General features: G+C 51.2%; 3 protein-coding genes across 3 annotated transcripts; 1 reads left to right on the top strand and 2 right to left on the bottom strand.

The window, feature by feature from the left end:
* Positions 1 to 766: 766 nt before the first annotated feature.
* NIP7 (nucleolar pre-rRNA processing protein NIP7) lies at positions 767 to 2,591 on the bottom strand. The gene is made up of 5 exons (XM_007940303.2): positions 2,536 to 2,591; positions 2,337 to 2,423; positions 2,106 to 2,244; positions 1,104 to 1,244; positions 767 to 886 (listed from the first exon to the last, which is right to left on the bottom strand). The coding sequence occupies exons 1-5, from the start codon at positions 2,589 to 2,591 to the stop codon at positions 767 to 769; spliced, it is 543 nt and encodes a 180-aa protein (XP_007938494.1).
* Positions 2,592 to 2,904: 313 nt separating this feature from the next.
* On the top strand, positions 2,905 to 11,078 carry COG8 (component of oligomeric golgi complex 8). Its single transcript, XM_042780870.1, has 4 exons — positions 2,905 to 3,254; positions 4,562 to 4,769; positions 5,608 to 6,435; positions 10,953 to 11,078. Exons 1-4 carry the CDS (start codon positions 2,905 to 2,907, stop codon positions 11,076 to 11,078), a joined length of 1,512 nt encoding a protein of 503 aa, XP_042636804.1.
* A 2,565-nt stretch (positions 11,079 to 13,643) lies between these two features.
* VPS4A (vacuolar protein sorting 4 homolog A) lies at positions 13,644 to 23,651 on the bottom strand. The gene is made up of 11 exons (XM_007940302.2): positions 23,631 to 23,651; positions 20,175 to 20,286; positions 19,936 to 20,083; positions 18,154 to 18,215; positions 17,922 to 18,041; positions 17,287 to 17,443; positions 16,549 to 16,697; positions 16,093 to 16,174; positions 15,599 to 15,818; positions 14,473 to 14,613; positions 13,644 to 13,745 (listed from the first exon to the last, which is right to left on the bottom strand). Exons 1-11 carry the CDS (start codon positions 23,649 to 23,651, stop codon positions 13,644 to 13,646), a joined length of 1,314 nt encoding a protein of 437 aa, XP_007938493.1.
* Between the last annotated feature and the right edge of the window lie 720 nt (positions 23,652 to 24,371).

Genomic DNA, 24,371 nt, shown 5'->3' with positions numbered 1-24,371 from the left:
GTTTGGTTCCATAAGGATTTACAGGCTTGGAAACCCTGTGGGGTAGTTCTACTCTATCCTACAGTGTTGCTATGAGTCAGAATTGACTCAACGGCAGTGGGTTTAGTTTGTTTTTCTGGTACTAGGGGCTTTACAATTATGATGTCCTAATTTTAAAAACCACATAGGTAGATGGAACCACATAGGTAGACGGTTAATGCTGCTTTTTAAAAAAAAAATATATATATACATATATTTATAACGATAACAAAGCTTAGAAAAGTGAAATCATCCAAGGCTATAGAGCTGCTAACTAATAGAACTAGGGTGTGAATCCAGGTTTTTATCAACACCACACATTTACCGTATAGAAAAAGAATAAACTGCTCTTATCATTTTAGCCAAAGCTCATTTCTAAAATCCCAAATCTTTCACAATATTAATAATAGGGAAATCCATCATGTTCTTTTGAGTCTGGAAAGCAAAATGTTATCACAGATAACAGTAATAAGCTATTCTTGTCCTTAATTCCAACGATTAACAAGAAGCCCATGAAGTCAAATAAAAAACATTTTTCTATTTAGTCACAAAGATCTTAAAGCCCATTTTCAATTCATTTCTGTACAGCAAGAATCCAGCCTACATTTCCCAGTAGAGAATATTAAACCAAGAAGTCCCTGAAGAAGTCACTTTGTTGACAAAACTCAACATGATGGTGGCACCAACAGACACAGGAAACAGACCCAGGCCCTTCCACAGAGCCACAAGTCCTTGCGATGACTTCGTTTTAAGTCAATGTCTCTTCATGCCGCACATATTCCCCAATATCTGCTTGATGAAATACCACAATCGCCATGGGGTCTACTTTCCTGCAGTCTTGTGTAGACTTTGCTGCCACCCCAAAACCCTGGGATTCAAGAGAAGAGACACTGATTCACTGAGTCATTCAATAAGCACGTATTGAGGACTGGGAACAACAAAAGATAAAAAGCATGGTCTTTGCCTTTGAGGAATTCAGAGAGTATTAAGAATTGAGTCTCGCAGCACACCGCTTGAAAACACATCCTTCCTGAATAAAAAGGTACTTGAATTTTCTTTAATAGACAAATACCATCTCTACTCACCAAAGGGATGTCTGCCATAGAGTACACCACCACTCCCTGGTACTGAGAGGTGTTTTCAGTAATTCGACCAAGACCAGATTTCAATACATGATTCCCATATAGAAAGGCCTGCTCTGCTCCAGATTTTATCCATACTTTATACTATAAGAGAATGTATTAAATCCATGGTTAATATCTTGCAAGAATTTTAAGCGAAAGAGAGAAAGATGAACATGGAAATATACTAGCAGCACCACCTGCTGGGGAGCTGATCTGGACTCATGGCAATGAGTGTAGACCATGCTCCCTAGGGCTTTCCATGGCTGATTCTTCAGAAGGGGATGCCCAGCCTTTCGTCTGTCACGTCTTTGGGTGGGTTAGTGGTTGACAGTGCTAACTGCACAGCCCAAGAGCTTCTTAAGCATATTATTTTCCCTAAATTGTTCACTCTGGGGGTGGGAGGGCATTTCCAGGAGGGTCTTCCCTCAACTCTAAGAACAAATCTTTTCATGGACCACTTAACAGCTCTTTTCCTGTAGCCGGGAGTGCTCATGGCGTAGTGGCTAAGGCATCTGACTGCTAACCAGAAGCTGGCGGTTCAAACCCACCAGCCACACCTGGGAAGGAAGGTTGGGCAATCTACTTCCGTAGTGATACCGCCTCAGAAACCCAAGGAGGGGTCACTATGAGACCGACTTGAAGGCAGGAGTTTTTTTTTTTTTTTTTTCCTGTACTGACTACCCTCCTCATCACAGTCATCTATTTGTTTCTCAATCTTGAGGGGGCCTGCAGAGGCTTCTCTACTTTGCTGGCAATAACTAGGACTATATGGGCACACAGCAGTCCCACACCTGTAACCCTTACCCCGTCCAAGCAGCAGGACCGACAAACATGCCCGTGTGCTAGCACAGACCTAAGCACTGTCAGGACTCCGTGGGAGAGAAGCTACCCAGTAAAACGCATTCGAACGTGGCCCTCATTCTTAACTTCCTCTGTACCCAGATTGGAAAGCATCCCACAAACCTTGGCATAGGGCGCAAGATAATCTAGAGCTGTGATGTGCAACCGGAACTTGTGGGTCTTAGTGAATTTTCCGAAGCAGGTCCCCAGTGACACCAGTTTGTCCCCAGAAATGTTGGCGGCCAACTTCAGGATCTTCTCACTGAAAGTTGTCAAGGGGAGAAAGGCGTCAGATGAGAGAGGCTTGTAGACTCTAGGTCCCCACCCGAGTCCGTGCAGCCGGCCTCGTCTTACCTCACGTAGTACACCCGGTCGTTGTGCAGCCTGAAACAGTAGGTGCCGTCGGGTCTGTCAACGAGCAGCTGAAGATTCTCCCCGATGCTGAGGGGAGAAGGACGGGAGGCTGCACCGCGCTGAGTCGTCCCGGTTTCGCGCCCCATGCCCCCCACGGCCCTACCCGTCACAGGCTCTCCTGTGCCCCGCACGCTCTTACTATTTGGCGATCTTCTCGAACATTACACGGGTCTCCTCTTCAGTCAAAGGCCGCATTTTCCCGCTAGCGAGGAACACGAAATCCTCGTGCCTCAGTCACCGGAAACGGAAGTCGGCCGCCAGCCGTAGCCTAACAACTCCAAAGCTTGCCTCTCCAGCCACTTTGCATCCGCTCTCCACGCCAGCGACTCGTAACCTGGGGGAAGTGGAGCCAACCGGGTAAGAAGCCATAGAGACCAGAAACGAGCTCCTGTTTCTTCCGGTCCTAGATTTGGAGCCGGCGCCCTCGCTGGCTGGGAGGGAAAACAACGCTGCAACTGTAAAGATGGCCGCCACGGTTACTCTCTCGTCCTCCACTACGGCTCCGGCTATGGCGACGGCCACAGCAGCGGCTCTCGGGGAGGTGGAAGATGAGGGACTCCTGGCATCCCTGTTCCGCGACCGCTTCCCCGAGGCCCAGTGGCGGGAGCGGCCCGATGTGGGCCGTTACCTACGAGAGTTGAGCGGCTCGGGGTTGGAGAGCTTGCGGCGCGAGCCCGAGCGCCTGGCGGAGGAGCGGGCGCAGCTGCTGCAGCAGACGCGCGACTTGGCCTTCGCCAACTACAAGACCTTCATCCGCGGAGCCGAGTGCACTGAGCGCATCCATCGCCTCTTCGGCGACGTGGAGGCGTCGCTCGGCCGTCTGCTTGACCGCTTGCCCGGCTTCCAGCAGAACTGCAGGTGCGGTGGCCTCGCGCTAAAGGGGCTTTTAACAGCTGTAATAATTGGCATTTATGGTGGTAGAAATAGGTGACACAAAACGCTAACCGTGTGTTCAGTTCTCCTCTGATCGCTTCATTGTTGTTGTTGTTGTTGTTATGTGCCGTCGAGTCGGCCCCGACTCATAGCGACCCCTCCTTGGGTTTCCGAGGCAGTATCACTACGGAAGTAGGATTGCCCAACCTTCCTTCCGAGGATCGCTTCATTAAGCCATTTAATTCTCACAGCAGGTTAGGTTCTGTCGTTCCCACCGCACACATGAAAGAGGTTAGTGACTCCGTCAAGGGCACAGCTAGTTTTAGGCTCAAAATTGGAACCCAAGAGCACACCCTTCCCTCATGGGCTTTTGTGATCACTAAACATTTATAATTGACATATATTAATTGTTGTTAGGTGCCTTTGAGTTGGCTCCCACTCATAGCTACTCTGTGTACAACAGATTGAAATACACGTATGTTAATAGACATGTGCATATTTCCATGAGACAGCTAGCGCCAGTAACCCTCTGCTCCAAAATTTTAAGTGCTGATGAACCGAGAGGGAAAAAGTCACTCTTTTTTCTGCCTTCCCATATCTTCAATCCACTATCCCTAACTGCCTTCTAACCCTTCTTGAAAAAAATGTAATTCATTCTTTGAGCCTTTGGATGTCTGACAGCAGCTTTTGTACCCTTCCATCTCCTGGAATAGATAAGGAACTTCATAAAGCAGAGCTTTGCTCTGGTGGAAGGAAAATGGAGAGAGGAGACTGGTGGGAACTAAAGTTGAACAATATAGTACAGAAGGTTAAGAGGCTGGGAGAACTTGGAGGTAAGGCTTTGACTTCTAGGCTAGTTACCGCTTTTATGAAAAGAATTCTAATATGTTTTATTAAAGAACATTCACTCCATGTCTGGGTCCATGTTAAGTGCTTTACCCTGGTCAACTACTTCAATCCTCACAGCTTGATGAGGGGTCCTCTTATTAAGGAAACCATGTTCAGAGAGGCTAAGTCCATTGCCACGGCTAGTAAGTGGCCAAGAGATGTGAGTTCCTGACTGTGCTCTATGGTTTATTAGTCTTGTGACCTTACACGAGTTGCTGATCTCTCTAGAATTAAAGTCTCCTCAAGGGCAATAGCATTAATTACCTCATAGGTTTGGTGTGAGAATTAAATACAAAAACCATTCCAGCCCAGTGCTCAATTCATAGTAAGTGCTTGGTAGCTAACTGTACTTATGGTTTGGGTGTAGAGCAATGAGGGACCAAATTTCTCCTGATTATTACTAGGGACTTTGTGAAGGAGGCCGAGCAGATCAGCTCCAACCGCCGAATGAACACCCTGACTCTGAACCGGCACACGGAGATCCTGGAAATCCTGGAGATTCCGCAGCTCATGGACACCTGCGTCCGCAACAGCTATTACGAAGAGGCCCTGGAGCTTGCAGCCTACGTCCGCCGACTGGAAAGAAAATACTCCTCCATCCCTGTCATCCAGGTAAGCCAGCTTGCCCAGAGAGGACTCAAACTGATGTTCTCACAACCGATATTTCTGTGGTCATCACTAAACCTTTAGGCAGGAATCTTAAAGAAACCCCTTGCATGTTTCACATCAGTTTCTACAAACTAGGCAACCTTGAACATAAAACATTCATTTGTTGATTCATTCAACTGATACATATTAATCATGTACCAAATACTGACACAGACTTTGGGGATACAGTGTGAACCAAAAAAAGGCGGCTGTGGTGCTCTCCTAAAGCTTGCATTCTCATAGGAAGTCTGATAACTGACAAATAAATATTATTGTTGCAGACAGTGATAAGTGTTTAAAAAAAAAAACAAAAAAACACCAGAATGGAGTAGAGGGAGACTAGGTTGGGTTACATTAGGTAAAGTACTGAGGGAAGGTGTTTCTGCAGAGATGATGTTTAGGTGAGATCCGAATGATGAAAGGGACCAGCCACATTGAGATCTGGGAGAAGGGCAAACCAGAAAGTGGGAAGAACACGTACAGCAGGCTTAGGTGGGAAGGAGTTGGCATGTTTAGAAGATTCAAAGACAGCCCGTGGGACTGGATCCTGGTGAACAGAGGAAGAACATTAGGAACCTGCAGAGCCAGGCTGGGGGAATATTTGAATTTTAATAATTGTAACAGGAAGTCATTGGAGCATTTTAGGTAAGTGAATGGCTCAACCAGACCCTTGCTGGTGAATCTGGTGGCATGAGTTTTAGGACACCTACCTCATACTGCAGGAGCAGCGGGAATGTTAGTCTGTAGTGGTACGGGTTCCAGTGAGAGTCTTCACTAGCGGGTGTAATGCCTGTATTGTCAGGGCATCGTGAATGAAGTGCGCCAGTCCATGCAGCTGATGCTGAGCCAGCTGATCCAGCAACTGAGAACCAACATCCAGCTCCCCGCCTGCCTCCGCGTCATTGGTTACCTGCGGCGCATGGACGTCTTTACAGAGGCCGAGCTGAGGGTCAAGTTTCTTCAGGCAAGAGATGCTTGGCTCCGTTCCATCCTGACTGCCATCCCCAATGACGATCCCTATTTCCACATCACCAAAACCATCGAGGCCTGCCGAGTTCACCTCTTCGATATCATCACCCAGTACCGTGCCATCTTCTCGGACGAGGACCCCCTGCTGCCCCCTGCTGTGGGGGAGCACACCGTGAACGAGAGTGCCATCTTCCATGGGTGGGTGCTACAGAAAGTGTCACAGTTCCTGCAGGTGCTGGAGACCGACCTTCACCGAGGAGTAGGTGGCCGCCTGGACTCCCTGCTGGGCCAGTGCATGTACTTCGGGCTGTCCTTCAGTCGAGTGGGGGCTGATTTCCGGGGCCAGCTGGCTCCTGTTTTCCAGCGGGTAGCTATCAACACCTTCCAAAGAGCCATTCAGGAAGCAGTGGAGAAATTCCAGGATGAAATGAACTCGTACACCCTCCTCTTGATTCCAGCTATCCTGGGCAGCAGTAACATTCCTGCTGCTGTGCCAGTGACTCAGCCGGGGACGCTGCAGCCACCCATGGTGCTGTTAGACTTCCCACCCCTTGCCTGCTTCCTCAACAATATCCTGGTTGCCTTCAATGACCTGCGCCTCTGCTGCCCTATAGCCCTGGTGCAGGATGTGACCAGGGCCCTGGAGGATGCCCTTACCAAGGTGAGTACATTCTGTTGGCTTTCTGCTGCCCTGGCCTTGGTTGGTAACAGGTGGCCACAATTTTGTAATAAACCAGCCCAGATGATTGTGGTGCCTGCAACTGGAGATGTTCAGCATGGTGTCATGGGTTTTTGGTGGAGCAGCTCTGGTAGACCCTCATTCGTGGAACCTAGAACAACCTGTAAAGTGGGTCACCTGGAGCAAGAGTTCGGTAATGTAGTAAGGGATTTTTCTTTTTTCTTCCTGCATAACAAATGACTGTAAACTGAATGGCTTAAAACAACGTACATTTATGATCTCAGTTTCTGTGGGTCAGGAGTCTAGGCACAGCATACTGGGTCCCCGGCTCAGGCTCCAACAAAGCTTCCGCCAGGTGGCGGCCCAGCTGGAGCTCGGGGTCCTCCTTTAGGCTCATTCAGGCTGTTGGCAGGATTCATTTCCTTGCATTTGTAGTACTGAGGCCCTCAGGACCCAGAGGCCTCTGTGCTCCATAGGCAGTTCACAGCCTTGGCTGTTTGCTTCTTCAAGGCCAGCTGAAGAGAGTCTCTGCTGCTTGAGTCTTTTATCTCAGGAAAAGCCTGGACCCACTTTTCAAAGGCTTCTCTGATTAGGTCACACACACTCCTTTTGATTAGGGAGAGATTAGAGACTTTAATCACATCTTCAAAATCCTTCACCTTTGCCATATTCTGTTGGTTAGAAGCAAATCACAGGGTTTCCATACTCAAGGGGAGAGGATTACACAAAAGGGTAGATACCAGAGGGCAGGCGTCCTGAGGGCTACCTTAGGATTCTGCTGACACAGTAATAATGATGATATCCTATCCCAGCGAGGAGCATGGATTTTATACAATTTAAACCTTTAGCTGTTGAGATGCTTCTTGCAAGCGATGGCGTCAGCTGTTGGTGGCATTTGTGATACGATTTTACTTAGTAGAACGTCTAGGTTTGCTTCATCCATCACAGTCTGGTCTGGTCTGGATAATTTCAGGACATTGCTTTATTGGAACTAATGAAGTAAGTTGAGTGAGAAATACAAGTGTGAAGTGACAGATTTTAGGAGCAACAATACTGTGCTTAAGAAAGAATAGGTAGAATGTACTGTTTGGAACAACTTTATCATGATATGACGGCTGCACACTTGTGCATGGTTTCATCTCCTCCGTGGTGACAGACTGCCCCAGGTGATTGATGCACCCTTTTCTCTCAGGTAACCCGAGTCATCCTGGCCTTCCATCGGGCTGAGGAGGCTGCCTTCACCAGTGGGGAGCAAGAGCTCTTCGTCCAGTTCTGCACCGTCTTCCTGGAAGACCTTGTTCCTTACTTAAATCGCTGTCTTCAGTTGCTTTTCCCACCAGCTCAGATAGCACAGACTTTAGGTAAGAGAAAGGCTTTTTTAAACTTACTGAGCTGTAACTCAAATTCTAAGTATGTTTGAAGGAGCTCTGGTAGCGTAGTGCCTAAGGCACTTGACTGCTAACCAGAAGGCTGGCGATTCAAACCCACCAGCCACTCCTCGGAAGGAAGATTGGGCAATCTACTTCTGTAGTGATACTGCCTCGGAAACTCAAGGAGGGGGCTTTATGAGTCGGGTCTGACTTGATGGCACATAACAAGAAGAAGAAGTATGTTTAAGTGTACAATTCTGGGTGTTTTTTTTTTTTTTTAAGTAAATGTCCAGGGATCTGTAGCCATTATCACAGTCCAATTGTAGGACATTTCTGTCATCTCCGAAAGATCCCTCATACCCATGGAAAGAAGTCCCCATTCCCATCCTCAGCCCCAAGCAGCTCTGCCCTACTTTCTGTCTCTAGAGATTTGCCTTTTCTGGATACTGCACATCAATGAAATCATATAATACGTGGCTTTTTGGTCCAAGTTGAAGATCTCATTTGTATGAAATATCCAGAGGAGGGGTTTTTAACCAATTTTTCCCCATTTGCTTTAACTTCCCCATGTACACTCTGTTCAGTGGTGGAGGGGGAGGAGCGCGAGAAGGCACAGCTTGCCAGACGATAGTGGGTGCTGATCCCATGAACAGACTGCCTGCTCGCTGCTTTCCCCTGGGGTCGGTGGTTGGGAGGCCCGAGGCTTACTGAGGTTCTCTGAGCTCTTGTTTGGTCTGCCCTGTACTTGCTGCTCCACATGACCCTCAGAGTCTCCCTTTACAGCAGCCTGTCCCATGTCACAACTGGCTTTTGCTGTATCGTAATGAAGTAATCGTGACATCTTTTACCTGTGACATCTATATTGAATTTCATTTATATATTTTAAATTTCACTTGCATTCTATCCGGCCCAGGCATTCCACCCACGCAGCTCTCCAAGTATGGCAACCTCGGGCATGTGAACATCAGTATCATCCAGAAGCCTCTCGCCTTTATCCTGCCGAAGACAGAGATAGTCTTCTCTCTCGAGGAGAAGGAAGTAGTGCCTGAAGTCCCACCTGTAGCCCCAGAACTTCCGGTGGAAGAGCCAAGCCCGAAACCTATCACTCCAGCTTCTCCTGAGGGTGGGCGGGAGAAGACAGAGCTGCTGCAGACGGAGCCGCAGCCCCTGCCCGAGGAGCTATTGCAGAGGGAGGCACCGCAGGCAGATCTACCTACTATCGGGGTGTAACATATGTGCCCCGCTCCCATAATTGGGCCTAGTGCCTGGGTGACCAGGGGCTCTACGAGGTGGCAGCCGGTGGGAAGGAGAATTGCTGGCAGTGCTGAGGTCGGGGAGACCTGGCCCCGCCTGGGAACGAGCAGGACAACAGAAGCGGAGAAGTGTTTCCGCGGGTATTTAAAACGGAAATTTCATGGCTATAAATGGCATGTAAATGATACGAACTAAAAAATGGAATTAAATAATAAAGCTGATTGTCACCGAGTGCTGCCGTGTTCTAATTCAGGTGCCGTCATTCGCCCTCCGCGGCAGACGCAGCTTCCCGGCGTCCCTGGCGGCGGAAGTGATCGGCTGTGGCCAGAGGGGGCGGTGCGGTTTGCAGGGTTCCTGCTCCGGGATCTCCATGAGCCGGCTAGTGGGTAGGCTGCTGCTGGCGGCGCTGCAGGCACGTCGGGGCGTGCGACTGGCCCTGCCGTGGGGAGGGGGCCCGGGGCCGCCAGGGTCTGCAGCTCCACGTCCGGCCCGCACAGTCTCGAGGGCCCGGCGCGTGCGCGCTCCTACTGGCGCTACGTGAGGCGGTTGGTGCGGGGCCCGCCGCAGCCGCCGTACGCGCACGTGTGCCAAGTGGGGGACCCGGTGCTGCGCACCGTGGCCGCCCCTGTGGAGCCAGGACGGCTGGCGGGACCCGAGCTGCAGCGGCTAGTGCAGCGGCTGGTGCAGGTAATGCGGCGCCGGCACTGCGTGGGGCTGAGCGCGCCGCAGCTTGGGGTGCCGCTGCAGGTACTGGCTCTGGAGCTCCCGAAGGCGCTCCTCCGAGCCTACGCGCCGCGCGTGCGCGAGGCCCGCCAGATGGAACCCTTCCCCCTGCGTGTGTTCGTGAACCCCAGCCTGCGCGTGCTGGACAGCCACCTGGTAACCTTTCCTGAGGGCTGCGAGAGCTTCTCCGGCTTCCTGGCCTGCGTGCCCCGCTTCCAGGCCGTGCAGATCTCAGGTGAGGGGTGGCGGTGGCTCTGAGGCGCCTCCCCTCTCGTCGACCTTGTTTCATTCAGCAAAGCTCCAGTTAAAAGTGCAGACTTGCTGGCGGATCATTCGGGTCTCCTGGCATCAAGAGCGAGCAGGTCGGGACTCAGGATGAACAGCCTGTGATGGGGCAGGAGACGCCTGTGAGAGCACAGCCGGCTTCAGGGGTTTTGTGGAGGTAGCATTGTGAGGGTTGCCTAGTTGTTAGCTCCCACCCTGTCTCAGCTTCATGGTGTCCCTCTGTCTCTGTTCTAACACGCACACTTCTGGCCCAGTTGGATCTGTCAGGCTGGGGTTGCAGAAGTGGCCACCTTTGTCCAACCTAGTGTTATAAGGCACTCCAGAGGATGCCTTGTGGAATGTAGATCTTTGACCAGGCGGGCATGATAGTAGCTCCTGAGCAATCCACTTGATCCAAGGTCAGAAAGTCGACTTCATTTTATAGTGGTGGGGGTGTTAGTTGTCGTCAGTTGGGACTCATGGTGATTATGTGCCAAGTAGAACTTGTAGGGTTTTCAGGGCTGTGGCTTATGGGAAGCCGACCATCAGGCCTGTCTTCTGAAGGGCTTCTGGGTGTGTTCGAACCCTTTGGCTAGTGTACTGTAAACAGCAATTCTTCAGAAGTGGGAGGAGTGTTCAAAAGAGAAGCACCTTAGGAAGACAGTCTCATTTCTCAACCCCATAGTGAACCAGCAAACTGATCTTCAGACAGGAGAACCAGGCTGAATACTTGATAATTCAGCCTGAGGTGTCTACATCCCTTTCTGACTTGCTCCTGTGGATACAAACAGCCAAGGGTTGGGTGGGGGCTGGGGGAATGGATGAAGAGGTCAAGAGTGAGCGCTGCAGTTTAGAATGTTCTCACTGAGGTTGTCATTCCCTTTGCAGGGCTGGATCCAAGGGGAGAGCAGGTGGTATGGCAGGCAAGTGGGTGGGCAGCTCGCATCATCCAACATGAGATGGACCACTTGCAGGGCTGCCTATTCATTGACAAAATGGACAGCAGGACGTTGACAAACGTCCATTGGATGGAGGTGAATGACTGAAGCTGTCCTGGTGCTGCTGAGGATTCTGAAAACCAGGACACACTCTTTGGCTTTGAGCTGGGCACGTGTTCCTTGGCGTCAGTTTGATGCTGGCTTGGATCTGATAGAATACAATGGACTGTCTAGCATGCCAAACCCGGTTGCAAGAAGACATTAGAAATGTTTGCCTGAAATCAGCTATGGATACAATATTGCCTTCAACTTGAGAAGGAAAACAAACCGCCTGAGATAGCAATCCTGACAATTTTGTTTGGTGATAAGTGGGGGCAAGTAAATAACCATTTTTAGAAGAAACAATTTCCTAAGACCTGTATGATCCGTTCCCTAAAACAAGATTTCATAATAACATGGTTCTCAAATATCTGGTGGAAATCTTTGTTTAAAAATGCAGTTAAGGCTGTTGACCATCTTCACTGAATTCCTTGTGCAGAAGGGCTCGTGTGTATGTGTCTGACCTGCAGAGTCCGTGGTTAGCCTTGGACGCCAGCTTGCTTGTGCAAGTCAACACAGCACAGCGTGCTCCCTGTTTAAGGAAGTGTTTGATGACTATGTTAACGTAAATAAGCACCCACTCATTTTAACAGGTTCAGATATAGTTTAGGTCTCCACCCTTTCACAGACTTGGGGAATAGGTTTCTGCTCACATTTCACGGGCAGCTGGTACCTGGCTCATTCACTGGGTGGAGGCCATGGAGCAGGGCTGGGGACAGGTTGATGGCCGAGAGGAAGCAATGAGCCTCTTCTTTAGTCATAATTAGGATAGACACAGAAAGCAGAATATATGCTTCTTGGTCACAATTAATTTGGAAAAATAAGTAGTATCACACTCATGAGTGTAAACATTGGCTTTTAGAAACTGGAAGGGTTTCAAGAGGTGAGCATTGTCTCATCTGATTTTTCTGTCCTGAGAAATTGTGCGATGTGGATACCTTTGCCAAACAATGTCCTTAAGATTGAAACAGACACACAGGAAATCCAGTACGATGTCTAGAGAACAAGTGTTTTAAACAGCAGGTTATTAAATGAATCCAGGAAAGACTCACTGTCCCTAAAGACTTCCTCCAAGTAAGCCAACTCTGGGGACATGGGCCAACCAAAGTAAATGGATTCTGTGCATTAAAACTTCAGAAAAGGATCATAACCTAGCACTGGCCCAAAGTTAGAGACTTGGCCTTTGGGGAATTTTATGGAAGATTCCCCTTTGTACCCAAAATATGGGTCTTTATAAAAATCAGAATTCATTGAGCCTCCTTTCACTTGAGTAATGTTCCAGAACTCCTACAGGGTGACACTGGGACATTCTGCTGCTTCCATTTAGTGTTCCAAGGCCAAGAGTCCTTAGTAACATCTCTGTGACACAGATCAGTAGCATCTGCCTCCAGCTTCCTTACAGGGCAGCCCAAGGGTATACGATTGCTCAGAATAGAATGTGGCGTGTGGGGAAGCAGGCCCAGCGTTACCTACCCTAATCTCTCAGAAACCAGAAAACTCAATTTTTACTCCTGAGTTGTCAGCATTGACAGCTGACCAAACCAAACACCTGTAGGCCAGGTCTGGCCCAAGGGCCTCCCAGTTTACAGATTTTGATCAGGAGGTTGGACAACAGGAAGAAGTGTCCAGGTTCTTTCAACACCTCCCTGAAACCTGAGGTTTTAGGGAGAAAGGGCCTTGCACACCCAACTGGAGACCAGGCCTGGGATGACTGCTCATGAGAGAGAGAAAACCAGAGGGTCTTTTCATGCGAAACAAGAGTGGCCTTCAAAGAGGACTAGACGAGAGTCAAAGATGAGCTCACTCAGGGCTCCAGAGGGAAAAGGATTTATTAGACCATCTCCAGGGCAGGGCCCAGGGCAGTGGCTGGGCTCAGCGTTGTCACATTCAGAGGGAAGACAAGGCAGCAGTGAAGCCCACCCGACTGCGCCTTCACGCAAACACTCTCATCTACACAGCTCTGCCCACAAAGACCACCACCTCCTCTTGCAAGGAAGACAGGGCCCTGGATGCACCCTGAGGAGGGAGGGAATGGACTCCCCAGAGAGATCTTTGTAGGCAGAGTGTGGGCTGGGACCCAGGGCCATCAGTCAGTCCATCCTCCAGTTCCACTTGGGTGTAAACCGGGGGTTGGGGATGCAAGCCGTCCTGTGGGATGGCAGCCCCCACCCCACGGCAGGGCTGCTCCCACTCCTTGGTGCTTCCAGGTGTAATTATAAACAAGACAAAAATCCAAGCAGCATTAACTTAGGGGAACAAAGGTTTTTTTTAAAAAAAAAAAAAAAGACATGGGGGCAGAAACAAGTTGGTGAGCATCCAGAAGAGGTGGAGGGGAGCTGGACTCCACCGGGAGCAGGATGGGCTTCACAGCATCTCTGCCGCCTAGACGGCATTCTTGCCGGCTCTGCAGGTGGCCGGACAGCGGCAGGGATGCTGCAGTAGTCCAGGGACGAGCCCTGGAGCTCGGCCAGCAACGTGGGGAGTACCATGGATTTGCCCTGATCAACCTCCCACCTTCACCATCATCCACGTGAAAAAGCTTTTAACTCTCTTGTCCAAAGTCCTCTGAGAACTTCTTTACTTTCAGAAGGTCATCTGCATTCACAGTGGGCCGGGTGGTGGCCAAAGACCGGAGCATGTCCGACTGCCAAGACAAGAGCAGGCAGCTGGGCAGGGGCCACGTGCCCGGTCCTCGCCCCCCTCAGCTCAGAACCACACAGTCTAAGGTGGGAAGGGGCCTGACTTAGGTCACCCAGACCCCGTTCCCCAAATGCACAAGTCCTTCCAGTTGCCAGCTCCTGCTTGATGCTCCCTGTGATGGACCTCCTTCTGAGGCACCCCCACATCATTTCCACCTGGGCCTCTTTCTGGGCTGAGAGAGAGCACCTGTCATCTCCTCACTCCCATCAGCAGCTCTTTCTTTGCTGCGTGCCCATCCCACCAGCTCTAACAGCAGGCATCCAGCAAAACGGAACAGGCAAGAGAGTTGACCAAACCAAGGTTACAAGGGGCTGAGACTATTCGGGTGAGTGGCTACCGTGGGACTGCACGAAATCAAATCATGCTGACATGAATTTACTGGTTCCTTCTGTGTGCAAAATAAACCAATAAGCCAAAGCCATGGCATGATGGAGTCATGTGATCTGATCTTTCCTCTTTGCTGAAGAAAATGAATGCTGACTGTTGTATCCTGGGTCCCCCTTGAATCTAAGGCAGGAGCCCCAGCCACCCAGAGACACAAAGGCCATTCTCTGTTTAGGAAGAACCCTAAGAGCCCAGGACAGAAAAGAGGAGAAACTTACTTTTATTCTTGGACCCAAGCCCCAATTTTCTGGGCTCTGTGCAGTCCTCTCTCCCCACTGGTCACTTACCATGCAAACCACAGGCTCTAAGAGTTTGTCACTAGGGACATCCATCCAAGTCATCTCCATAGCCCCCGGGTCCCCTGGTGAGCACGGGGTCAGGAGGTCATCGATCATAATGCTAGGGTTGGTGCGGGAAGGGCCGCAGACCTGCAACCAAATGGGAGTTTGACTGGCTGGCGTGGCTGCCAATCAGTGTTTGGGGAAAGGACAGGAAGCTTCATATTTCTGGCTTCTAGAGAGAAGGTAATGGTAGGAGTAAAGGCCATGAGAGGTCTGAGGAGGGAGGCCCTACTACAGCTCTTGGGCTGAGCAGTCATTGTGGCTGGAGGTCTCAGTTGAGAGGTTTACTGTTCCACTCACTGCCCCCAGAATCTCACCTTGTAGCCCGAAATACCCTGACACCCTCCTCATCAATTCCACTGAATCTCAGTGCAGATGCAGCAACACCAAAGATGTTTCCAACCCATTCTGTTCCACTGTGAACATTCTCCCAAATATCTTCATGGCTCATCCCCTCACCTCCTTCAAATGTTGCCTCAGTGTGACTAGTCCTTTAAGAATATACCCTGCCCACCCGCTCGGAACCTCACAACCGTAACTGACCCTGCTCTATGTCCCTGCTTGCTGCCCTCTTAAGTCGCTAGTGTTGGTTTACAGTCTGTCTCCCCTCACCAGAAAAGGGGCTGGAGGAGGCCTGGATTTTTGTCTTTTGGTCACTTGTGCCTTCCCAGCACAAAGAACAGTGTCAGGCACATAGTAGGACCCATAGCAGACACTCAACAAAGACCTGCTAAATAACGGATGAGTCCTTACAGTCTAATTTTATATTTGACACATCAGACGTTCAAGCATGGTATCTGCCACGCACAACAAGCAGAGGGGACCGGGGGCTGCAAAGGGCAGCACCCGCCTTCTGCTGGGCACAGTCGGAGGCCAGAAAGTCTGCTGGGAGGGGGCGGCATGTACGAGGCCTTGGAGCAAGGGCTCACTCTGCATCTGCCATTGGTTCCCTAAGAGTCTGCGAATGTGTCACCTGAGCAGCCAGGCAGCAGGGCCAGGGAGCTGGCAAAGAAACCCAACAGCTCTTCTGTCCTGTGACATTTTCCAAACACCCCCCCAGAGGCCCACTCACCTTTTTGAAGTGTGTTGCCGACTGTACTTTCCTAACGGGCTGCATGAGGGAATCCCGCACAATGATGCTGATATCTGCGCCCGAGTAGCCTTCTGTCTTCCGGGCCAGCTCATGGATGTTGGCATCTGTGAGGCTGTGGGGAGTGCTCCCCAAATGCAACCGGAACATCTGGGCCCGGGCAGCTTCCTCAGGCAGCGGGATGTAAATCCTCTTCTCAAACCTGGAGAGCCAAGCACGCAGAACTGAGCTGATGATGGTCTGGCCTTGGTGGAAAGGGGAGACACGGAGGTTCTAGATTCTAGAGAAGTTGACTTCACGGGCCAGTGATGCCAGCAGCGTGGCCCTGAGGAGCAGGCTTCAGGAAAGGCTCTCTCCCCATGCGGACCCTGGGAGGAGCCAGGAAACAGTCCAGGCTACAGCCAAAGGCTGCCTGGAGCAGCTGCACCAGGCTGGAGAAAGACTTCAGCTCCTGGCACCTGCTGGGGAAGACTCACCTCCTTCTAATCGCTGAATCCAATACCCATGGGATATTTGTGGCACCGAGAACCAGAGTCCCATCGTTGTTATTGCCCACCCCTGCGCAAGAAGGAAACAAGAGACACTGACTCGGAAAATACCTTCAATGATCAGTCAGAGCCTCTGGGGAAGGCCGTCAGGAGCCTCTTGTGTCCGTGGCTGGGAGGCGCCACCCACAGAGGTTCTGACCGAAATTAAACCATGCGCTGGCCTGGGGGTTGCTGGGATGAAGGGACCTATGGCCCTGCTGTGAAGTAGGGGCAGAAAGGCAGGTGGCAAAGGCCCCAGAACCTCTCATCATGAAAGCCTACTATGATGGAGCCACCCCCCCTCCACCCTAAGGGCAATCAGAGTGAGCCACGGCTCAATTACCAAGCCCGGGGCTGGCCTGAAGTAGAACGAGAAGCAGTGTGGCACCCAAGACCGGCACTCACCCTGCATCTGGACCAAGAACTCGGTTTTGATCCTTCGGGCAGCCTCACTCTCATTTTCGTTTCGGGATCCACAGAGGGAATCTACCTCATCGATGAAGATGATGGAGGGCTTGTGCTGCCTGGCCAGTTCAAACAGGTTCTTCACCAGCCTGTTCAGGTAACAGTGGGGTTGGGATCTGGGCACTCACATGCCCCCCCAAGGGTGCCAGGCACCATTTTGCTCCTCTTGCCCTTCCCGCAGGGAGGTTGAGGCCACAGTCATGCTTGGATTACAGCAAAAATGGCGGTGACTGATTATCTGGCAGCACTGTACCAAGAACAGGCCTTGGATTCAGCTCCAGTCTTGCTGGTCACATTCATTAGCTGTGGACTAAGGACAAGCCCCTTCCCTTCCTCTGGGCCTCAATTTACTCATCTGCAAAATGTGAGCTGCTGTGGGGAGTAAGTTAACTAAGGTGTAACAAGGTACCCCAACAGGGGCTATTCAACTGATGACTGCTATCAGTTCCTTATCCTTCCCTTCTGCAGTACTTTCTCTTTCCTAAGTTCCCTTCCAGTTTCAACCCTCTTGTCAAGACAGTGTCCCATTCAGTGAGCTAGCAAGATATCACTCTCCTGGCTACTTATCTCTGAATATTCACCAGCAGCTCCTCTGGGAGTGACTCTAAGGGGCAGGGAGGCTGGAGCACTAGCGGCTGGGGGGGCCCCCGGCAGAGCAGGCCCTGGTGGCTGACTTACTTCTCACTCTCTCCCAACCACTTAGACATCAAGTCTGAGGAGGACACAGAGAAGAAGGTGGAGTTGTTGGCCTCTGTTGCCACAGCTTTGGCCAGGTAGGATTTCCCTGTGCCAGGGGGTCCAAAGAGCAGTATCCCTCGCCAAGGGGTACGTTTGCCTACAATAGAGAATAAACCGAAGTGAGCTTCTTCCTGATTGGGGAAAACAGACAGGAAAAATAATCCTTAGTCACTATAACCACAGGAATAAGAGGTTCTGAAAAGCAATTGATTCTAGACACAAAGGGATAAAGAGCACAAAGTTACACACTGAGAGCTCAGCCCAGGCCTGGCTAATGAGCTCCGTGACCTTCCAAAGTGACGCTAGCTAGCAGTGCTTCCTGACCATGCCCACCCACTGGATGGTCGCTTCAAAATTCTAGTCCCAAGTGTTTCTGACAGCAGAGAAAAGCCCAGGAATGGAGGAGCATGGCCGTAGGCCCTGGGGCCTCTCTCTTCCTTCTCGTCGGAAGGCCGGAGCCCTCACCCTTTAAGGGCAAATGGAGCTGAGTTGCTACCTGTTCTGGATATCTTCAGAGTGGCTCCCAGAGAAGCCTGGTACTTTTATATCTGGGCCTAAAGTGGCTCAACTCTTACCTGTGAACAAGTGTGGGAATTTAATTGGCAAAATGACAGCTTCTTTCAGGGCCTCCTTGGCCCCCTCCAGCCCAGCCACATCACTCCACCGGATGTTGGGCTTCTCCATGACAACAGCACCTGCGACCCGGAGGGAAAGCTGCAACGCCATGCCTGACCAGTGGGCACGAGCTGACCCACCAGGGGACCCTTGCCGTATCCCTCCTGTTGCCACGGGCCTCCAGCCCCTTACCCATCAGTTGCTCTTGCAGTTTCTTTTTCTCTGGATTATCCCCTTCGCTGTCACTATCGCTACTAGGAGAGGAGACAGAAGACTGTAAGCTGGCATTTCATCCTGTGAGCAATGCGCCATTGGCAAGGCGGCTCCCAGAGCGAGGCTGGCTCTGGCTGCAGGCACAGTGGCAGAGGAACACTTCCCGTGCTCAACAATAAGGAGCAGCTGACACTAGGGCCACGTTATTAGCACCTTACCTCTGGACCCTCCCTCCCCCAGAAACGCTCTCATAACCCACTCTTCTTTCTTATTAATGGAAGAAAAATAGAGACATCTGTCCTCTCCAGGAGGCTGGGAGAGAAACATGCTTTGGCTGCCTTTAAAGAGCGCCAGTCACAGGGAGACAGCTTAGGGGGCAGGAGAGTATGGAGGGATGGACACTGGGAAGTGGTACCTTGGGGAGGAAATTGGAGAGGAGCTGTTGCATTGTGGTAAACTGTGGTCAATGACATGAGACAAAGTATATGTGAACTGCTGTATCGAGAGTGAATTTGCTCTGTAAATCTTCACCCAAATCTAAATAAAATAAAATTAAAAAAAAAAAAAAAAAGAATACTGGCAGAGGAATTATGTTATTTTCTTCAAAAACAGGAACATCATATCAAAATGTCAAATGTAATGCTTTTTACCTTAAAAATCCACATTAAAAATCAAAGAATGTTTGTATAAAAAAAAAAAAAAAAAAGAGCGCCAGTCAACCAAATGCAGCTGCCATTAGCCTTCCATACAGACTCTTGGAAACAGGCAGCTAAGACTCCACAGCAGTCACAGCCCAAGGACAGGGAAGAGGTGGGCATTTCAACATACAGGGGAGCCTGTGGAGAAGAACATAGTAACTGGCCTGTTGTGATGGCCATGTCTTATCCTGAAATAACTGATTTGCTGTCCTCAAAACTATTTCATCCTTCTTAGAGTACTGTGGGTACCTGCCCCTTCCCACTCTGGGGAATAAAATCAGGAATGTACTCTCCCTCCAGGGGGAGGGGTGAGGCAGCAGACACCCCCACCTCTCTCCACTCCAGGACCCTCCTACAGCAGGACTCTCTCCCCTCCCCTCCAGCTCCCCACTGGCCTTTGTGCTGCCTGTGGGACACACATCCACCAGCTGGAATCACCGTGGTGGGCGAACTGCAGACCCGAGGGCAGAGGCTGTGGAGAGGGCGCTGGCCTGGGCATCAGGACCAGAGGCCTGGGGATGGGGCAGGCTGTCTCATGTACTAGCTCTGTGACTCTGGCAAATCTCCATGGCCTAGTCTATCTTGACGATGACAACTATTTAATGATACTAATGGTGCACGCCTACTGAGTGCTGAGTGCCAAGCAAAAATGCCAAACAGCGGTTAATTGTGCAGCCTCTAACGGGAAGGCCAGCAGCTGGAACCCACCAGCTGCTCCACGGGAGAAAGATACATCAGTTGGATTCCATAAAGATTTACGGTCTTGAAAACCCTACATGGTTGCTATGAGTTGGAATTGACTCGACAGCAATGGGTTCGGCTTTTTGGTCTTTGGGTGCCAAGGTCTTTTCCAAGGGCGGCCGCCTGGATCATTTCATTTGTTCTTTATGACGCTCACAGGGAAGTTCCCTTCTCTTCCCCCTTAAACAAACTGGAGGCGGGGGTGGGGAGGAAGGTGCCCTGAGAGTCCAAGGCAGCACTGGTACCAAGAATGACAGTGACCATGGAAGGGGCACACGGCTCGGGGCTCTCCGGGCAGCGCACCCTTCCCCTGCACACTCACCCTTTGCCCTCAGTCTGGTTCTCTTTCACTGGCTTCTTGCCATGCTTCTCTTTGTTTCGTAAATAATCCTTCAGTTTCTCGGCCCGGTCTAGGTACTGCATGCACTTGGCACGAATGCTCTCCTTGGCCTTGTCGCTGTGCGCCTCATCTGCGGGAGAGAAGCCGAGAGGACCCTGTGAGGCCCGGGGCTCGCCCGCCTCCGCACGGGCCCCACAGCTGGTGCCTGGAGCCTGACTCACACTTGATGGCGTGTAGGAAGTACTCCACAGCATGCTGGTAGAGCCGAAGGGCCTCCTCATAGTTCTTGGCTTTATCCTCTTCTGTCGCTTTCGTCACCAGATCAATGGCTTTCTGGAAAGGCAAAACGAATAGACCAGTCTTCCCACAGAGACCCAAAAAGCTGCTGGCAGTAGGCAACACTGATGAGAGATCCTGCCAGGCCTGTGGGTTTGTCAGCTACAGACAAGTATGTCAGCCTGCTTTCCCAGTGCCAACTAGCAGGGTCCTAAAACAAAGCTTTAAAAGCTGCCTGTCCCTCTTCACAGCAAGCACACACACGGGAAGCTGAGAGCCTCCCTCGCAGCTCTTGCTCTGGGTCTCGGCAAACGGAAGCCCGACCTGACGTCTCAGGTTAGGGCTCAAAAGAGAGTTCTCGGGAGTTTGTATCCTGCACCTCAAGGGAGAGACACACAGACGTGGACTGATAGCCTCGAATCGGCTAACAATGGGATAAATCCATTGCTGTGAAGCTCAGTACAGAGGCCAGAAACTGCACTTGGCCTTGAAGGCTAGAGAGGAGCCAGCCAGTCAGGGAAGGACCTGAGGTTTCCACGAGGTGGATTTAAAGGGACTCTGACTCTCTGCTGCTGGCCTAATTCAACTTGCTTGCCTAGACTGAAAAGAGAAGCCAGCTGCCCTAAAGATGGAGACCTGAGCAGGGATGCTTAGACACAGAGTTCACTATTTAGGAGCTCCAGTAAGAAAAGTGCTTGGTTACAGTGGAGACAAATATGTGCTGCCAATTGAGGGTGACTGTCCTCTGGAACCTTCAGAGAACTCTGAGAACGAGTCTTTGTCAATCTCACAAACTCTGCAGGCCTGGGCCCCATTCTGAACAAAAAGCATGCTCACTCTTTCAGGCAGCTGCCCCACACCTGCATACCCACTTTCAGAAACTGCAGCTTTATCGACCAGGAAGCATGACCAGATATGACTTTCCTTGGTCAGATAAAACACCGTTCCCTGGGCACACAGATGCCCCTCCTCATTTGAAGGCAAGACTTCTCAGAAGGCCAGGCTGATGGTAAAGGAACTCACCAGACTGAAGAGATGAGGAAAGGTGTAAAAGAGTGTTGCCTACTATTTTCAGGCTTCAGCCCCCTCCACTACATACAAATAGAAGACAGCTAGGAGCCCTGCACCATCTTGATCAGCTTATACACAAATCTCAGTTACCTGGTCTCCAGGTAAGCAGACAGGGGTGCCCTTCAGAGAAGACATCTGTGAGGCAGTGCTCATGTCCCAGGTGGCTTCTTTTCTCCAGAAGAAAGGCCTCAGCCCCTTGGACCTTTTCCTTCCCCAGTTTCCTGTTACTGGTTGGTCCCGATGCAGGGTGACCCAGGGTGTGCAGAGTAGAACCGCTCCACAGGGTTGTCAAGGCTGTGACCTTTCGGGAGCAGACTGCCAGGCCTGTCTTCTGAAGCGTTTCTGGGTAGGTTTGAACCACCAACCTTTCAGCTAATGGTCCAGCGCTAAACCGTTTGTACCACCCGGGGACTCCCTAGCGGCCCTGGTCCTTTTGAAAGGTAAGACCCGGAACATCGAAACTTGGAGGTGGAGCAGAGCAGGCCTGGCCCATGCCTCCCTCCACCTTCAAAAACAATGAACAAATACACCTAGGAGTGCATTAGAACCACGTGCAGTTTTTCCACATGCAGGAGGCCTTAGTAGCTTCAGTGTGGAGAGGAACAGCTTTGTGTAAGAGGAGGGTAAGGTGACAGACAAAACTGCCATCCCTGCCACACCTCTAGTAACACGGATGGTGAAGGAAGAGGATGACAGTAGAGATGTGTTAACAGAGGGGCTGGCAACCTCTTTATGTAAAGGGCCAGAGTAAACATTTTAGCCTTTGCTGGCCATAGGATCTCTGTCGCAAACACTCAACTCCTCTGTTGCAGTGTGTGCATGGCCATCCAAAGTGCATAAAGGAACGGGCACAGCTGTGCCCAGTGACACTGCACCGCACACGCAGACATGGGAACGGGAATTTCATATCACAAAGTTTTGTTTTTTTCAACCTTTACAAGTTTAAGAACCTACCCCATCGCTGAATCTTGAAAATATGCTAAGTGAAAGGAATCAGTTACAAAGGGTTGCATGTTTTATGATCCCATTTACATAGTATGTCCAGAAGAGACCAACATATACAAACAGAAAGTAGATTAGCAGCTGCTCAGGCCTGGGAGGGTTGTGGGGACTGGAGAGTGTCAGCTAAGGGGTGTGGGGCTGCTTTCTGGGGTGCTAAAAATGTTCTAGAATTGACTGTTGTGATAGTTACCTGTATCTATGAATATAACTAAAAAGCACTGAATCGGACACTAAATGGATGAATTGTATGGTGTATGTCAGTTATATCTTAATAAAGTTCCCCCCCCCCCAAATGTAAACACCATTCTTAGCTCACAGGCCATATATAAACTGGTTGGGCAGGGAGGTATCTAGCCTGAAGACTAGAGTTAGCTTGTGATGACCTGTCAGAGCTCTGTGGTTGGAGCCTGGCTTTGTACCCAAGCTAATTCCTGGCCTGATAATGCAGTTTATTCCATGCCGCCAGTCCCCCCCCCCCCCGTATCGGCATGCTACCATCCCTTGATGCTCTGGCCAGATACCCCCTCCTCCATGAAGTCTTGTCTAACTCCCCCAAACACTTTATGTCATCGCTTACTGAGGACGAACGACGTGCAGACCCTGTGTTATGAATGTCTGAAATGAATGACTCCGTCTATATCCACTCTCACAACAACCCTATGGATTAGGGTACAGTATTCCCGTCCCCATTTTACAGACGAGGAAACTCAAGATTTCAAGATCAACTAAACCAGCCCAAGGTCACATGCTAGTGAGTGGCCGAGCAGATTCAAACCCAGGTCTGGAGCCTGAGCCATGTTTATGTTTTCTGGTCCTGCAGGACTGGCAGCACCAGGAGAATGGGTCAATCATTCATCTAAGTGGCGTTACCCCAGCAGCACCCCGTACGACCTGAGGAATGAAGGAAGGGTCGTTGTGCTAGAAAACAAGTCGGAGACCCGGCAAGGAGACGGGGCTTGCTCGGAGTAGGGCAGAGGGCTTCCAGGACCCGTGGCAGGAGAAGGCAACCAACCCGACGCAGAGCCGGAGCTTCCCCTGGAGACGCCTGTGGGCCCGGGTGAGGCTGATCAACCCGACCGTACCAGGGCGCCGCCTGCAAGTCGCGGCCTCGGGGCTTGGGCCAGCAGGGGGCTGGGGGGGCTTGGGAAGAGAAGGCGTCCCTGGCCTCCGAGCGCGTGAAGACAGAAACCCGTGGAAGAGGGGACGCAGGCCAGAGTGGGGCAGGGGTCTCGAGGCTCGGGTTCCGGGGAGGCCGCCAGCCCGCCCGGCTCCGAGGCCCGCAGGCCCCGCCGCGCCTTCTTCGGCCTTCGAAAGCCGCGCCGAGGTACCTGGAGGGTAGACGTTGTCATTTCATCTCCTGGGTCCGCCCCACACCTCGCGGTGCTACTTGCGGCCTCGGTCCGGCCCCGGAGAGCCGAGGTGCTGGGTCTGGCGCGGAGAGACCGGCAGATCAGCGCTGGGCGCGGGCAGGGCGGCCGCTAGAGTACAAGCCGAGTCCGAGGACTAGCGAGGAGCGCGGCCCAGAGCGGTCAGGTCTGAGGCGTGCGGCTTCCCCCCAGCGGCCTCGGTTGGTACTACAAGGGCTGTTCCACTTCGCGGTCGATTGGAGGAGATCAGGTAGCTAAAGCCAGGACTGGACGGGACGGGGGCGTGGCCTGCGCTCTGGGTAAGAGGCGTGTCGGGGTGGGGCGGACCAAGTCTGGTCAAGGGCTGGGGGCGGAGCCTGGGATAGTATGCGAGGCTAGCCCAGGTGAGCGAAGCGAGACCAATGGCTGGAAGTGCCTAGATTTCATTTCCAATTAAATTTATGGAGCATATACAGCTTCAGTGCTCCTTCGAAGCAAGAATGGAGAGATTGCCTCGTCTACGTTAATCAGGAGAGATCAATTCCTGGAGAAGAACCTCATGCTTGGGAAAATTGAGGGTCAGCTAAAAAGAGAAAACCCCTCAACAAGATTGGCACGGTGGCTGCATCAATGGGTTCATAGTAACAATTGTGAAGATGACGCAGGCCCCGCCATTTTCTTCTGTTACACGCGGAGTCGCTAGACTCCTTGGCACCTGACAAC

This window comes from Orycteropus afer, unplaced genomic scaffold (assembly GCF_000298275.1).
Source record: "Orycteropus afer afer isolate SDZICR_OR568_19922 unplaced genomic scaffold, OryAfe1.0 scaffold00067, whole genome shotgun sequence".
In the NCBI taxonomy this organism is placed as follows: Eukaryota; Metazoa; Chordata; class Mammalia; order Tubulidentata; family Orycteropodidae; genus Orycteropus; species Orycteropus afer.
Note: the sequence above shows the minus strand (reverse complement) of the source record. Positions and strands in the feature narration are given on the sequence as shown.